The following is an 18,185-nucleotide window of genomic DNA, read 5'->3' on the forward strand; positions in this document are numbered from 1 at the left end:
GGTGCTTAAATATCTAGAGCTGAAATTAGCTGTTTACTTGCCACTATAAAATTTCCCACTGTTGGCTATTATGTATAATTGTATCCCTTTTAGCATTTGTTTTGTTGCCTTCCTCTTGGAGTGTATATGCAGATTTATATTTAACCTTCCTGTGTTCTTTGTTTTTAGTGGTCCATCAATAATTGTGTTTAGCTGTAAAAATATATACAGCACCTTGAGAGAGGAGGAAGAAAGGGACTAATGGCATTGAAAGCGATAGCTGTATCAGTTTGTTAAAATTAACTTTTCCCCCCATAATGTCTGGTGGTGCTTTCTTTTCAAAATGCTAAATGGAAGGTGAAATACAGTAAAATGCTTCTTTTCATATAGTAAATGGTATCAGAGCACCATGACTAATAAAATCAGCTTTCTTATCTAAATGCAGAAAATTTTTAAGTCTATTTTCAGTAGGATTTGCTTTCAGAATGGCCTCTAGACAGTCAGCTGAATGGTGGGGAAGCGAAGTAGATTCCTATCTTTGCTGGTAAAGAGAATCATGACTTCATTACCTCCATTCTGGCTTAGGAATTAAAATGCTATCAGCTTAACAAAAAAAAAAGAAAACATCACAATTGTGTCTCTAACTATTGTGGGGTGGGGGAGGGATTCACAGGTTAGATATTTTTATTGAAATAAAAATGGTGGATTCTGGGACTGTATTTAATTTCTTTACAAGGTTATTTTCTCTTAGGTAATCAGCTCAGACGCGGGGTCTACTGTTTCCTTCTGGATGATAGACACTGGGCAGAAAATCAAACAGTTTACTGGTTGCCATGGCAATGCAGAAATCAGCACTATGGCCCTTGATGCAAATGAGACACGGCTTTTGACTGGCAGCACAGATGGGACCATAAAGGTGAGAACGCAGTGATGCTTTTCTATCCAGATACGAGGAGGCTGAAATACTATGTGAGGAGACATAGCTATAGCTATATTTGTTTTCGTCTTTTTGGCCATGCAAGAGGAAAGATGAGAAGAGAAGACTTAAATAACTCACACCATCTAATAACAAAGCTGTTAGGGGCGAGAGAAAAAAAAAGAAACCTCTGTGGAAAAATGAATAAATGATTTTTCTGAATAAATTATTTAACATAAAAACACAACTTGGCTTACTTATTTCAGAAAGCCTGTTCCAGTGTTCTGGATAGAGGATTACTTTGGGGAATAAGAAGTCCAAGTAATTTTCCTATGCTCCAACTAATATCTCTAGTTTTCTTTTTCTCAGTTTATAAAATGAGAAATCAGGGCAACAAAGAAAACTTTTTAAAATGGCATAGATTCAAATTTGAGGGCAAATGAATATTTTAAAATCAACCTATGTTGTAATTTGCACTTTTATGTGAAGGAAAGTGAGACAGTAAAGAAGGATCGTAGGCAGAACAATCATTATCTTAGTTATTATCCTAAACTAACAATATTTAATACTTCCACTTTTCTTGTTTTGTAACCATTAAATAATTTCTTCTGGGAGAAAGGTGCTATTACGCTTTGTGAACATGATCAAATTTTCATGCAAAGCCTAGATACTTGGTATGTGAAGTCATGCCCGCCAGTGAATCCTCTCCGCTCCCCTCAGCTCTGAGACTAATGACAATCCTTGATTGGAGATGGCATGTGACACTTGGAGGCAACAGAAGGCAGTTTCCCAGAATAAGCTTTGAATGGTTCTCAAACTTCTGTCATAACTAGAATCAGGGCGTAGTAATGAAGTATGCCTTCCATGGTGGGGTGTATGATGCATGCTGGTATGCTGCATGGGAGGGTAATGGAAAGTTCTCTGGATATGTGGGTAGAACATGATGGAAGTTGGAAGCAAGAATTCCGGGGGATTCCAGGCTGGCTACTGTCAATGTGAAGGAGGTGCTATAGTGGGTTGCAGTGAGAATCTCTGGAAGTCACCAGAGCTGGGCCTCTGGGAAGGTTAAATGGCAGGAGGTAAGGACTGGGAGCTTGGGTTTAAGTAACCTGGTTTACAGAACTGGTGAGACGTATGCCAGTAATGGGACAATTCTAACCGCAGAGGTCAAGGTGGAATAAAACAAGAATAACTGGAACTGGAATTTTAGACAGACTTAGGCAAAAGGAGCACGTGAGTATCCCACTTACTGGTTCTGGGGTACAAGACCGAACTGAGAAATGAGACGAGTAGACTAGGTTCCTTTTTACCCCTTTCTTGGAAAGTAACCGGTTATAGAGTCCAGAGCAGGGCAGATTAGCAGATGGTTGCTAAAAGCTTGCAGATCGTCCCAGCTAAGGGACTTTGTTGGACCTGGGGACCTTTGGATCTTTACAATACCTATTTGTGGGTATTATTTTAGGTGGGTTTAGTAAGAGCCGTGTTTAGAGAAAAATGCAGTGACATAGGTGAAGAGCATGTGTACCCTTCAACATCTCAGCTCAAGTCTTGCATCATCAAAGTTACTGTGAATTTAGTAGAATAATCACAGCTTTTGAAGATATATTTGTCTTTATCATAATAGCACAACAGAATTCTGAAATTTGGCAACCTCTCTCTAAGATGCATAAATCAGGGTTGAGCTGTTCATATGCCGTGAAGAGACAAGAATGAATGACATTTTCCAATCTCATTTATAATTTAGAATCTCAAAGCAGTACCTATGTCATCCAAGATTTAAAAGTATTGCCCTATTTATCACGGTTTTGAAGAATCTGATTTTTAATTACTTAATGTTTTAAATAATTAATGTAATCATACAGTAAAATTTGAAATATCAAAGAGTTACACAGCAAGAAGAAAGTTTCTTTCGCACCTCTATTCATGCCTCCTCTCTTGTAGCTACCACTGTTACTGGTTTCTCATACATCCTTCTAGCCAAAGGGCAGCATCTGTTTCTTAAAGGCAGCCCAATATTTATGTTGTTCTGCATTTTGCATTTTTCTATTGTGGACACTGAGTCAAATGAATGCATACAATAATAATAATGTTAGCTCACTTTTATCACATGCTGACCAAGAATCAGGTACTGTTCTAAGCACTTTACACATACACACACACACACAAATGCACACCCTCACCACACCTCCCCCCCACATATGTATCTATACTTAGTAATATTATTATGTCAATTTTACAAAGGAGGAAACTAAAGCCCAGGGAAATAAAGCAAATTGCTTAAGGTTCCATAGCTGGTTCAGTTTAGGCAGAGCTTAGAAATATAGAAATGACATATTCTTCTTAATGGCTACATTCTATGCTACTGTATAGATATTCCATATTCTGTTTAGTCCCATGAGCAACCAGGTTGATTCAGGTATTTATCTTTTATAAATAATGCTTCAAGAATATAAAAATATTCAAAATATGTCTTTTCACACATGTAAGTGCCTCTGTGAGATGATTTTCTTGAAGCTGAAAGTCAAAGGGAGTCTAGTCGAAGCTTATATGCAATTTAATTTTGGTAGTGTCTACTTACCCCTTGTCGATGATACACCAATGATGTTTTATGGCCCGGCTTAGTTTTAGCTGCTGGTGACCTAATGATGTTCTGTTGTAAGTTCACCCACTGGGCCCGGGTCCTTACCACCTGCCAGAGGAAGCAAACTCAAAGTGCTTGTTCCTCTTATAGATGAGGTCTGGCATCCACTATCAACAGGACATTTTCCTGGGAGAAGATGGGAAACCTACCCATAAGGACTGTGTTTCAGGCTCTGTATTAGATGTTTAACCCTCCAAATGTCCCAGAGGAGTAAGTGTCCTGGGTTGTAAGTAAGGAAATTGAAATTTAGAGACATACACTTAGAGAAAGAACCAGGGTTTCAACAGACTCCAAAATATGGCTCTACATGATTTTAGCCTTTCCCTTAAAAATACTTAATTAAAGCTTTCAAATCAGCTATTATTGTTATAATTTTTAAAGATTTTATTTATTTATTTGACAGTGTGAGAGATAGCAAGAGAGAACACAAGCAGGGGGAGTGGGAGAGGGAGAAGCAGGCTTCCCGCTGATCCTAGAGCCCAAGGCAGGCCTTGATCCCAGGACTCTGGGATCATGACCTGAGCCAAAGGCAGACACTTACCCAGGTGCCCCTGAATCAGCTATTATTAGACTAAATTGATCAGGTTACAAGTAGAATAACAAAAAATAATGGGTAAATTTAAATGGTGAGGGGATTGTCTTCATTATGACATACCCTAAGTGAATCAGCCCTTGTCCAGAATATAAACACCAAAGTTTAAAATAATCCTATTACACTGTGTTATTTTACTCATGGAAGAAGATATTTTTCTGTTCTTGTCTCAAAGGTGACTTAAGTTTTTCTCTTGAAGGTATGGGACTTCAATGGATACTGTCACCACACACTAAATGTTGGGCGAGAGGGAGCTGTGGATATTTCACAGATCCTGGTTCTTAAGAAGACGATACTGGTTACAGGCTGGGAGAGGTATGATGTGCTTCATGCAAAACTGTAGGAAGGCTAAAGGAGAATGTTTGTATTTGAATCAGAATCTTTTTTTTTTTAACTTTTATTTATTTATTTATTTATTTTTTAAAAGATTTTATTTATTTATTTGTCAGAGAGAGAGAGGGAGAGAGAGCAAGCACAGGCAGACAGAATGGCAGGCAGAGGCAGAGGAAGAAGCAGGCTCCCCGACGAGCAAGGAGCCCGATGTGGGACTCGATCCCAGGACGCTGGGATCACGACCTGAGCCGAAGGCAGCTGCCTAACCAACTGAGCCACCCAGGCGTCCCTTTTTTTAACTTTTAAATAAAAAGTTTATTTGAGGTAAAGTGTAGGTTTTGAATCGGAATCTAAAAGAGAAAAGAACATAGAGATCTTGACTGATTCTGAGTCATTAACTTGCTGGTGAGCTCGGTGAGTGAAACTGCTCGGATTGACTGAATGCTTAGTGACTAAAACATTGTAAGATCACATAGCTCAAGCAGCTTTGAGAGGTGTTAGAAGGCTTTCTTCTGGCTTTTGGACTCTTTTTCTTTAATCATTCCAGACAGGGTCATAATACCATAATACCATACCAAAAGTTTCCTAGATTTTATAGTTAATAAATTCCTAATGTATAAATTATATTCTTTCAATGATAAAGGGAACTCATTTCTTCCTCTCTTGTTACTTATTTTAGATTGCAGCAAAGAGGAAAATAGGCTCCGGAATTCTGTATTAGCTTTTCCTTCATATCCTTGCAGACAGGGGCCTGTCACGGCCTGCTTACTGTTCTCGAGGAGCAATTCTTCCATTTCATTATGAGGAAAATTACTTCTCTTTCTTGTTCTCCTGAGAGAACTAAGGGATCATAAACAGGACCTTTTCTATGGCATTGTATAAGCACTAGGAAAATGAAACTGATATTTGTGAAAAATATATTGTCCATAAATTCAACAGTTCACAAAATATGGCTCTAATAGGTAATTTGCCCAACATTACTCACTATGGAATTTTGATCTTAATGATTTGAAGCTAGGATCCAAATCAGATTTTATACCTAGAAAATTAGCGGTATATATTTGGGGACTTTTATTGATCACACGAAAGGCTTTCTCTTCTAATGCAAATGTGCATATGCAGACTAGAAAACATAGTGCCACTTACAGCTTGGTTTTCAGGGGTAGTTTGACTGTAAAGAAAGAAGGTATAATCCAGATTATTCAACTTGATATCAAGAACGAATTCAGTAATCCTCATCTTTGAAAGAGAAGGCTTCTTCACATCCTAGGAACACTCATGATCCGTTAATGACTTATCTCTCAGTAGACTATAGAGTAAGTATTTCTGTCTCGGGCTGTGGTAATAAGTCAGTTTGATTCTCAAATGTTATGGCATGGTAGATGTGAAGTATACAGCGGATCCAGCTGAAATTTTGAACATCACAAAAAAGAATTTTAAGAATTCATCAGTGTAAGTCAAGAGTTTAGAGATACTGTTTTCTTAATTGTATTTTTAAGATATCCATAGTTAGAAATTAGCATCAAAGATAAGGTGTTTTTTTTTGTTTTTTTTTTTTTGTTTGTTTGTTTGTTTGGTTTTTTTTTTTGGAATTTTACACAAGTCAGTTTTAAAAAATTAGTGAGTAGAGTCCTTTAAAAGTGGTTTAAAGGGACACCTGGGGTGCCTGGCTGGCACAGAGTGTATGACTCTTGATCTCTGGGTAGTGAGTTCAAGCCCCCCATTAGGCATAGAGTGGAAAGAAGGAAGGAAGGGAGGGAGAGAGGGTGGAAGGAAGGGAACACCTGATGTTCTGCTCTCTCTGGATGGGTGGTGACTTTCTGTCATCTTGGAGAGGGAGCTTTGGGAAGACTGAGTTGAGAGAGGGAACAGTTACCACTCCTTCCATCTTTCCCCATCTTTTCCATCTCCCACAAGGTTATCAGGATTTGGATCCCTAGTTGGAACTGAAAGTTGAAGAAATACATTCTCAATTGTATTCTTTCGCTTTCATATTGGTAGATTTAAAAAGTTTATTTCTGTGGTGCCTGGGTGGTTCAGTCAGTTAAACCTCTGAATTTGGCTCAGGTCATGATCTTAGGGTCCTGGGCTTGAGCCCCGGCACCTGAGAGTCTCCTTGTCCCTCTCCCTCTGCCCCTCCCCCGTTCATGCATGCTCTCTTTCTCTTAAATAAATAAATAAAATCTTCAAAAAATTTTATTTCCTAAGTCAAAGTCCTTATGTGAGGACAGATTTTATTGGAATTCGACAGGGTCCTTTATATTAGGAGGCATTTAACAAAGTAGCAAGAGGACAGGTCGACTGTTCATTTATAATAGGAGAAGGATGGTCCATTAAGCCACATCCTTGAGAGTTTAGTGATTAGAGAAGAAATAACTGGAAGACTGACAGCTTATTAAGCTTTCTTTAAAACCTAGAGGGAGGTTGTTTAAGTTTTAGCTTTAACTTCAGGCTCTACCTAAATAAAGAAATTGGTTTCATAATTTTGCCCAGGATAAGATAGATAGTACATTTATTGAGTAAAGTATCTAAATATGCATCTGGCTTATTTTATTTATAATGCTTTGTAACATTAAGCCCTTTACATACATTATCTAACTTAATCCTTAGCTTCATTTGAAAGGTAGGCAATATTTTATAGGTATCTCGATCTTTATCGTCAGCTCTTATCTCTCTAAGCTCACTTATCCATTTGCTTTCTGGACACGTCTGCCTGCAATCTCAAATTCAACATATTTTAAATTGAATTTATTATTTGTTCCCTCTTCAAAACCTTTTTCCCTCTTAGCTTCGGAACTTCAGTTAACAGCCAGAGACCTGAATATCCACCTTGGTTCTTTCTTCTCACTCAACATCACAACCAAGTACTGTTACCTATTTTATATTCCAAATATTTCTCAAACCTGTTCCAATTACTACTACAACTATATCATTCAGGGCCTCATTTCTACCTGGCTGAATGTCACAGACTTCTAATTTGTCCTTTTCTCTAGTAATGCCCCCATTTTACCTCTTAAATAGATTCTGCACATTTTAGCTATAATAATTCCTTTCTACAATGCATTCTATGTCACTTCGTTGTTTAACACGTTTCAGAGTGTCTATAAAATACTTTGAAACTCCCTCTGGCCCGGACCTATTCTTCGTATCATTTTTATCCATTCCTGGGTATATTCTAGTAATCTCTACACCCAACGTGGAGCTCGGACCTACGATACAGAGTTGCACACTCTTCTGACTGAGCCAGCCATGTGCCAACTGTGGTACTTTTCAAACTCAGATATAGGAACCTGCTGTCAGCCTCTTCCCATGTAAACCTTACCCCTTGCCTTTATTCTCTCCCCTTCTCTAGAAATCCTTCTCCAAACGTTGTTCATGTAGCTAACATTTATTCTTGTTTCAGGTCTTGTTCATTTATCTTCTCCATCAGGACATCTCTCTTTACTCCCAAGGTGGAAATATACCTCCATTTATCTTTGTGCTGTATACCTTCCTGTACTTTGTTTAATGTAGAATTAGATTATAGCATTTAATGCGTGTGTGTGTGTGTGTGTGTTTGTGTTTAAGTGTGTGTTTATGTGTGTGTTATAGTGTCTGGTTCTTAGTGGATGCTCAGTGATAGTTGTTGAATGATTTAATTAATGTTTATTAAATAACAGGAAATCTGAGAATTAAAGAAGTTAATTACTCAAGGTCACAGTCTGAATAAGGAGCAAGCAGGATAGTTACTCAAATCTATTCCGTCTCACAATAAACCGGGAATCTAAGTATTACCAGTCTTCTTTCACAAGGGAGACTATGTGGCTTGAGAAAATGTGTAGTCTAACCAACATTACAAAGCTAGTAGGCAGCTGAATTGGAATTCCTGTGCCAGAGTCCATGCCCTTTCCACCATTCCTGAGTTACAAATAGAGTCACCGAGTCATTGAAGAGCAGCTATATTCTCTTAAACAAGTAATCTGATTGAATAGTTTGGTTATATCAATCAAATCTAGGGAATCAGTTTTGTGTGTTTGAACACATAAAAGACACCTTTTTTAATTTTAATTTTTACTTTTTTAAAGATTTTATTTATCTATTTGACAGACAGAGAGCACAAATAGAGAGGCAGGCAGAGAGAGGCGGAAGCAGGCTCCCTGCTGAGCAGAGAGCCCTATTTGAGGCTCTATCCCAGGACCCTGAGATCATGACCCGAGCTGAAGGCAGAGGCTTAACCCACTGAGCCACCCAGGCGCCCCAAAAGATACCTTTTTAAATGAGTACTGGGTGTTATATGCAACTGATGAAACACTAAATTCTACCCCTGAAACTAATAATACACTATATGTTAACTAAATTGAATTTAAATAAAAAATTTTTAAAACCATGCTTTAAATTAAAATTAAATTAAAAAAACAAATTAACACCTCAAAGTTTTAGCTTACTATTATTTTTCCTTTTTTCTTCCCACACGTATTTTTAAAGTACACCTAGGTAGAAAGTGCTGAGTTAGGAACAATGGTGGATTGAGTGTGAAGAAGCATGATACTTGCTCTCACGGGCAACATATTCTAATTGGGGAGTCAACTCACACAAGGCAGGATATGATAAATGCCACTGTGAAATAGTTCTAAGCAAAACCTGAATTGGAGAGCCCATGTTGGTTTTCTAGAAATGCATTCATTAATATCTAGAGAATATGTCAAATCTGTTAAGAATAAGCAGCCCCAAATTCAGAACTTCTAAAAAGATGTTTCTTACCATTTTAAGTAAAATATATTTAGAGACAAAGTTGTGAATTGACATAGGGCCAACTAAGTAATGTCTGGTTAAATGCCTGTTCATATTTACATTGGTAAAATTAAATGAATAGATGATCAATTAACTTTGCATTTGCACATAATACGTATAGTTCTGGTAAAATCAAAGAAATAATCATAATATTTTAAGATTTTATCCTGCCCTAAAATTCTATGATCCTATAATTTATAAAAATAGACTTGGGCTTTTAGTTTCTCCCACTGTATTTCTTTGCTTTCTGTTAAAAGAAAAACCTCTATTTATGAGGATTTTATCTCTGTAAAATAGCTGGACTTATATAAAAAAGGGAATCATTTATTCAAGTAATTCTGAAAATTTTATTGATTACATCTTTCACAAAGCTCTGTAAAAGTAGGTGCTCAATAAATAGGTATTGATATAACTTGATTTCTAAAAGTATTTTTAAGTGAAATTAGATTAGGGATTTGAAGTTCCTTGACAATAAAAAACTCATCTATCACAAGATATTAAATTCTTAATAATTACTTTACTAAGGTACTATAATTCTATGTGACTCAGTTGGTTTCTATTATTAGAATGAGAACCAGAATGAACATTTCCAAAGTGTAACTTACTTTGAAAACCATGTTGGAAGTCAGGAGGGGGCAGGTATGTTGGAGATTCACAAATAACCCTCAAAGCTAATTTTGTCATGGCTTTGGTGTCCAAAATTTGACTCCCAAGAATTTTAGGAAAAAGAATAAAAATGAACTGATTTATATGGAACACATTCTCTGCCTTTGAGATACCTCTTTTAAGCCTAAAAAGCACAATGGACTGAACAAGGATAGATTCTTATGGTAATTGGACTAACAACACCCAAACAATTAGCCTCTAAGGGAACAAATAGTTGATTGTGTTCTTTTGTTCTCTCCATGACAATGACTACATGATAAGTTTTGGTAAGAGTTATTTTCCCATCTCATTCACCCTAAAAAAGATTGTTTTTTTAAATATTTTTTTTCTTTTTTGTATGTTTTTGTACTTGGCAGGTGAATTAATTTTGTTCTCACAGAATTGGTTATTATATCTACATTCGGAGCAAGAGATCTGATCATCTTCACAGATGACACAGTGACTCAGGATCTCTGATGGGAGGTGTGGAATGGAACGAGTAAACTCTTTCAATGTCAAAAGAACAAATCTCTCAGACTCCTAAAATGCCTTAAAATTGGCTCATTCTGCACTTCAATTTAACTCTTGGCAAAAGTACAAACTTAAAAAAAGTTATCTTTGAAATGGACAAAGTGAGAAATACAGTGTGGATTCTTAAGGTATTTTAAGGATAACTGTCATTCCAATTGAAAGTTTCAGGTTAGGTTTTAAGGGAAAGGTGGCAGCTAATTAGTTTCTCAACACTTTGGCACACAAGGTCAAATATCAGAAGGGATAGTTTTTATACCATCTTATGAAAAGCATTCTGTGCCTTTGACTCGTGTTACCTAAATATATCTAGTTAATACGGGTATCTTGGCAAAAAGACATTTGACATTGAATTTTGTCTCCATCCCCGAAGGGAAATGTCTTCAACCAAACTTACCATTCAGTAAAGAAAAAATTAAAAATAATTACATGTAGGGGGCCTGCATGGCTCAGGGGGTTAAAGCCTCTGTCTTCAGCTCAGGTCATGATCCCAGGGTCCTGGAATGGAGCCCTGCATTGGGCTCTCTGCCCAGCAGGGAGCCTGCTTCCTCCTCTCTCCCTCTTTGCCTGCCTCTCTGCCTAGTTGTGATCTCTGTCAAATAAATAAATAAAATCTTTAAAAAAAATAATTACATGTAAAACTCTTATAAGATTCATGGCAAATTCAGAACTTCAAAGTACCTTATTTATAGTATGTTACCTTGCTAAGCCTCATATTAATATTATTAAAAATATTAGTATTAAAATTACTGATTTTTTAAAGAAAGAATAATTCATACACCAATTCTATGAATATTTATCAAATGCCTATTATGTGTTAGGTACTATTCTAAGCATTGCTGATACAGAAAGGCAATAAATGAAGTCCCCCCTCTCCTAGAGCTTGTTTTTGGTAGGGGAGATAGTGAATAAACAGACAAGTGAATACAGACCACAATAGCACCTAATGATAAATGTAATCAAGAGAAACGATGTAGGGTGAAGGATGAGATACTCAAGGGGGAGAGTTTTACTTTATTTTATCTTTTATTTTAAATAAAGTTTTATTCTGACTGAAAAATCCAAGTAAGTAAGTAATAGTGCTCCTCGCCTCAAATTTTCTTTTCTTTTATTTATTTAAGTATGTTTAACATTACTCAGTGCTTCTCAGGATAAATGTTTTCTTAATCCCCTTCAGCTATTTTGCCCATCCCCACACCAATTTCCTTTTTAGCAACTACTGTTTTGTTCTCTATATTTAAGAGCCTTTTTTGGCTTTGTGTCTTTTTTTCTTTGTTCATCTATTTTGTTTCTTAAATTCCACATATGAGTGAGATCATATGGTACTTGTTTTTCTCTGACTGACTTATGTCACTTAGCATTATGCCTTCCAGATCAATCCATGTTGTTGCAAATGATAAGATTTCATTCTTTTCATTCTTCTTTCATTCTTTATCCATTCTATTTTTATTCGTATGTATACATATCTTATGTACCTTATATGTCTTATACATATATATGCTTGTGTATATATATATCTTTTTTATCCACATCTTCTTTATCCATTCATCTATGAATGGGCACTTGTGCTGCTTCCATATTTTGACCATTGTAAATAATGCTGCAATAAACATAGGGTATGTATATTTTTCAAGTTAGTGTTTTCATTTTCTTTGATAAGTATCCAGTAGTGGAATTACTAGATTATATGGTAATTCCATTTTTAATTTTTTAAAGAACCTCCATAGTGTTTTCCACAGTGATGGCACCAATTTACATTCTTACCAACAGTGCATGGGTGCCCTTTTTTCTTTACATCCTCTCCAAGACTTGTTATTTCTTGCATTTTTAGCCATTCTGACAAGTGTGAGTTGTTACATAACTCTGCTTTTTTTTTTTTTTTTTAAGCTAGGCTCCACACCCAGCACGGAGCCCAGCACAGGGCTTGAACTTATAACCTTGAGATCAAGACCTGAGCTGAGATCAAGAGTTAGACACTCAACCAACTGAACTATCCAGTGGTTTGGACTTACATTTCCTTGATGATTAGTGATATTAGACATCTTTCTAGGTGTCTGTTGTCTTCTTTGGACTAATGTCTATTCATATTCTCTGTCCATTTTTTAATTGGATTATTTGGGGGTTTTGGTATTGAGTTGTATAAATTCTTCATATATTTTCTTCATATATTTTCATATATAAATTCTTCATATCCATATAATATGGATATTAACCCTCAAGGGAGAGTCTTTAGATAGAGTGGTCACAGAAGGCTCAAATAAGGTGACATTTAGACACAGAATTTTTCATTTATTTATTTGACAAATATTTATTGGATACCCATTATAAGCAGGTCACAATGCTTGCTGTTATGGGATTGCAGAATGAGATAAGATGCCTGGTTTCTAAGAATTTATAATCTAGCAGAGGAGAGCAGCTATATATATTTATTAGATGTTATAACAAAATGTGAACAGAGTGAGAGATGAGAAGAAAGAAATATTTCTTTCAACTCTAGTTATTAAGAAGCCGACCAGAGCAAGATGGGCCTTAGAGAATGGGTGTATGGGTAGACAGATGTGGGACTGTATGTAAAAGGAAATCCACAAAGGGATGGATGAGCACATCATGAATGAAAACCAAGTAGCTAGAAATGTGGAGGGTGCTTAGAGAGCAGTAAAGGTTTCATTTGTGTTGATCAAGAAAGTGGGCTTCAGAAACTGAGGCCCCGAATCCATCCAGCAATTCAAAACCAGCTCCTACAAGCAAGAAATTTATTTGAAGCCTTGTGTTCTACCTTTTAAATCCAGGTGAATTTTACATTCTAGAACGTAAATTCATCTCTCCTATTTCAAAATAAAAATATTGTCCCCAAACTCTTTAAATAAATTAAAGAGTGAGGGTGGAAGGTGGACGGTGAAGCATATTTACCTTATGGCTTCCAGTAGCTCTGTCAAATATTTAGCTGGGTATTCATATTTTACTTTGAATATCAAGGGTAAAACAATAGAGAGAACTAATCCTAAAAAAGTAGATTGGACCCAAATAGCACTGGGTTTTTTTTTTTTTTTTTTTTTTTTAAGATTTTATTTATTTGACAGACAGAGATCACAAGTAGGCAGAGAGAGAGAGGAAGGGAAGCAGGCTCCCTGCGGAGCAGAGAGCCCGATGCGGGGCTCGATCCCAGGACCCTGGGATCATGACCTGAGCCGAAGGCAGCGGCTTTAACCCACTGAGCCACCCAGGCACCCCTAGCACTGGGTTTTGAATGATAGGCTCACTCATTTGAAATGTGCCATGAAGAGAGTGGAAAACGAATACGTGTCTTTTAATGAGGCATTAGCCTTATATTTGACCAGGCTGTTTCCTCGGCCTCCAGTGCCTTCCTCTTGCAAATCCTACTCGTCTGCTATGGTACAGTTCAAATATGACTCCTCACTCAGCTTTCTGTGATTTCTGTAGCTGGGCTTCCTTGGCAACTGGTCAATACTTCCTTGGCATTTACTGCATTTCACTTTTTTTTTTTTTTTTAAGATTTTATTTATGTATTTGACAGACAGAGATCACAAGTAGGCAGAGAGGCAGGCAGAGAGAGAGGAGGAAGCAGGCTCCCTGCTGAGCAGAGAGCCCGATGTGGGGCTCGATCCCAGGATCCCGAGATCATGACCTGAGCCGAAGGCAGAGGCTTCAATCCACTGAGCCACCCAGGCACCCCTGCATTTCACTTTTTATGTCAGTCATTTGATGTTCATGGTTCTATCCGCTGCAGCACCTGAATATGGACTTCCATGTGGAAAAAAAAGTGCTTGTAAAATGAATATAGATGAAAGGCCCCCCAAAAGAATGATTATTCTAGTGGCAGAATAAAAGATATACTAGAGGTAGGTAGACTAAAGGCAAAGGTATTGGTTAAGAGGCTCTTACAATTATTCAGTGATGAGGTAGTGAACACTGGACTAGGTAGTTGATATTGGCTGTTTAAAATAAAAAGGAAGGAATGAATTTGCTAACATATTGCAGAGTGGGAGTCCAAGTATTTGCTGTGACTGAGGAAGAGAAACACACAGGAAGCTGGACTGCTTGTCTGGTAACCAAATTAGGGAATTTAGGACCGAGACCTGGTGTGGATGGAAGGTGAAAACTTTGGATTTCTTGATATGTTGCTGATGGGAACATTATATAGAATTGTCCCCTGGCAAGTGGGAACATCTCAACACTGGGGAAAGTTATGAATGTGGATAAATTTAAGAACCATTTTCACAGAAGCAAGATTGCAACCTGAGGTGGTAGATAGAATCCCTGAATGAACCCACATGAGTAGAGAGAAAGGAATAGAGGAATGACAGTAAGGAATGTGTATAGTGAAAGAAGGGAAGAAAGAGGGAAGAGAAAATAGAGAATGGGAGTGAAAGTTCAGGGAGGCAAGAAGAGAAGCAGAATGTACTAGAAAGAAAAGAATTTTCAGGGGTACCTGGGTGGCTCAGTGGGTTAAGCCTCTGCCTTTGGCTCAGGTCATGATCTCAGGGTCCTGGGATTGAGCCCCATATTGGGCTCTTTGCTTGGCAGGGAGCCTGCTTTCCCCCCTTCTCTGTGTCTGCCTCTCTGCCTACTTGTAATCTTTCTCTCTCAAATAAATAAATGAAGTCTTTAAAAAAAAAAGAATTTTTAGGAGCAGAAAGCCACATCCTTCAGAGAGTGAAAACTTACAGTGATGGAGCAATTTGGAGACCTTTGGGAATAGAAGCAAGATTTTGGATAGGTGAGAAGAGAGTGAGGGTGAAGACACCAAGCCTGAGGTTACTAACTGGTTACTATCACTCATCTGAGGTGTGTATGCCTCTAGAAGGAGCAAGAGACTTAGTATAGTCTGATAGCCAGAACTTAAATCATCGTGTGGAAGCAAGGTGATATTGATGGGCCACAATTTAATGTTCATGCCCCTCCCTTCCCTACCAGGCCCCAGGCATTTCATTTCCTGCCTATCCTGGCCTGTCAGATTCACAGCAGTACCCCAAGATATTGGTCTTTTTAAAACTATTGTTTCTGCTCAAAATATGTCTGTCACCAGAGTCCTGCTCCTTTGGAGTGGCACTTTCCAGGTGTGTTTCACAAATGATAGCCCTTCGAGATGCTCTCTGATATGGGACTCTATGGTCAGGTAAGTCTGGAAAATGCCACAGGGAATGTTAACATGTGAACTTCTATGGAATCTCTCATGAAGAAAGACCTTACTACTTTTGTTTCAACTACCAAATATTATTTCTTCACAGACTCATCTCCTTTTTTATTGTTACTGTCAAAAACCTCTTAATGGTTGTATGGTACCTATGTGGGGAAACTTGGCTTTGGATTCTTGGTGATGGATAATTAATTTGATAAATGCATACATGTTTGGTGTTAATGGCTGAGAGAGGATAATTAACTTTGTAATATTAAATATTCATAATGTGCCAGGGAATTCGAAGAGAAAATAATAAAAAAAGTTTAATGTGGGAGGTTCAGGATTGTGGATGGTAAGTGGATGCTGGCGACTCAAGATCTCTTTCACATTTGGATCCACAGCTAAATTCTGCATCCTTTTTACTAGGGCTATTACGGTGTTTCGACTACAAAACTTCAATCAATTCTTCATCCAGCCTGAGAAATGGAAAGGAGGAATACAGCACCGTGATGATATCTTGTGCGCTGCATTTTTACCCCCCAAAACTCTTGTTACAGGTTAATTGAACCTTCTCTGGACCATCAGTGGTGAACGATTGGTTTCTTCCGGCTCAGTCACTTTTTTTTTAATAAAGATTTTTATTTATTTATTTGACAGAGATCACAAGTAAGCAGAGAGGCAGGCAGAGAGAGAGGAAGGGAAGCAGGCTCCCTGCTGAGCAGAGAGCCCGATGTGGGCTCCATCCCAGGACCCTGGGATCATGTCCTGAGCTGAAGGCAGAGGCTTTAACCCACTGAGCCACCCAGGTGCCCCATGGCTCAGTCACTTTTAAAAATCCTTTTCTGAACTGCAAAATGAATAGAACTCTTGAAGACTCAGCCTTTGCACTGAGAGCTACTCTTGGTCCTTACTTCCAGGGCAGCATGTTAGTGGTGAGGACTGTCAGCTCTACAGCGAGGCTGCCTGGCTTCACATCCTGGTGCCACCACTATCCAGTGCATTCTATTGAACAAGTTCTTTAATCTGTGCACCATGGCTCTCTCTCTGGCTAATAAGAATATATCAATATCTTGGTTTAGAGTGAAGATTGAGTAAACTAATCTGTGTAAGGGCTTAATACAGTGCTTGACACACAGTAAACTTATCAGTAAATGTTAGCTTCTGTTTTTATTGTCCTTTTTCCAGAAACAGCATTAGGAATGATGGGAACAAATCATACTTCTGTGGCACTCAGATGTTTCATAATGGGAACATGCTAACACTTTGGCACAATTTAGTCTAAGTAATTTTGGTTAAAGACTGGCCTCACCAAATGCCTACAAATCCAAGCCCTTAAAAAGATGCATGGGCATGCTTTGATGTGCATATGAAAGAGGATCAGAAATCATTGTATCATTTCTGGCCAAAGAAAACAATTTATAAAGATAGATTGTACCATGAAATTAGAGAGTCCATATTTTGACAACCTAGGTTGTTTTTTTAATAGAACCCAAAATGTCGTCAATTAAGAGGAATGAAAACTCACAGGAAAAGAGCCAGGATATCTGTGAAGTGTTACAATATGTGGTTTACAGCTCTGTGTACACTTACATTTCCACTGTCTTTAGGAATTACCTGATTACCTGCCAGTAGGGCCAACTCTGCAGCTGAATTTGCTTTATAGCTGCTGAAAGTCCAGCCCTGCAGGTGGTAGCACATACTGAAATGTGATGGAGACAAGCTATCAGGCTACATCTTTATTATTCCAAAAGTGTCAGAATTTACCTTTGTAACTGGTGGATAGATGATGTCTTCATTGACTCTCATCCCACCAGTCCTGTGTGAAAATGTTTGGCCAGGCACTTTATAACTTAAGCATTTCAAAATCACGGGAGCAGATGGCTACTCTCTTGTATAGTTAATCCATGCAAATCCATCATCCTTGGCCAATTTTTGAGTTACACAGGTTGCTCTTGCCAGAACAATACGGAGTTTCGTATGTATTCTTTTCTTCTTTCTTCCGATCCTAAGAAAGTTTCCATCTGTACATCCCACTCAAACGCGAGTTTTCCCTTCTGCTTTTCACTTGACCCTGATACTCTGCTCAGTGGGGACCTCTCCTCGCCTTGCTGCAAGAACAGCAGTCTGGGCGTGCCTCGCTCCTCCCCAGGACAGTCTTGGCCAGACTGTCTCACTATTTGGGCTTTTTTGCGTTCTCTGTGATGAGCAGTAGGGAAGGACTTCCTATAGGGAAATTTTTAGAATTAGAGAAAGCGTTATTCAATAGAAAATATAGGAGGGAGGGAATGAAACACACACACACACACACACACACACGAATAGATGTGGCAAACAGAAACCAAGAAGGATTTGATTTGTTTGCCCTCAATAATAAAAAAAGTATAATCATTATGAATATTTTTTTTAGTTCTTATAATACGCTAGGCACTATTCTAAGTACTTTTCATTCACAACAACGTTATGAAATAAATTCGATTTTAATCCAGTTTTATAGACGAAATTGTGGCCTCAGGTAGTTAAATAACTTAACCATGTTTACACAGCCAGCAGGTGGCAGAGCTGAGAATCAAACTCAAGTTGTTTAATTGCAAAGCCCATATTCTGAATGCCTTATTACTATAAAATAAAAAGATATGGCAGT

At 37.8% G+C, this 18,185-nt stretch overlaps 1 protein-coding gene across 1 annotated transcript in view; it reads left to right on the forward strand.

Annotated features, from left to right (window-relative positions):
* The window catches only part of LOC111151782 (WD repeat domain 49), a 129,083-nt gene that overhangs the window by 71,705 nt on the left and 39,193 nt on the right, over positions 1–18,185 (forward strand). Inside the window, exons 8-10 of the mRNA XM_022509984.1 lie at positions 731–895; positions 4,328–4,443; positions 15,971–16,101. Of these exons, the coding sequence (XP_022365692.1) occupies positions 731–895; positions 4,328–4,443; positions 15,971–16,101 (412 nt within the window). The remainder of the gene's footprint in view (positions 1–730; positions 896–4,327; positions 4,444–15,970; positions 16,102–18,185) is intronic.

The sequence above is a fragment of the Enhydra lutris genome, unplaced genomic scaffold (genome assembly GCF_002288905.1).
Source record: "Enhydra lutris kenyoni isolate GAN:26980312 unplaced genomic scaffold, ASM228890v2 scaffoldscaffold2, whole genome shotgun sequence".
Classification (NCBI taxonomy): domain Eukaryota; kingdom Metazoa; phylum Chordata; class Mammalia; order Carnivora; family Mustelidae; genus Enhydra; species Enhydra lutris.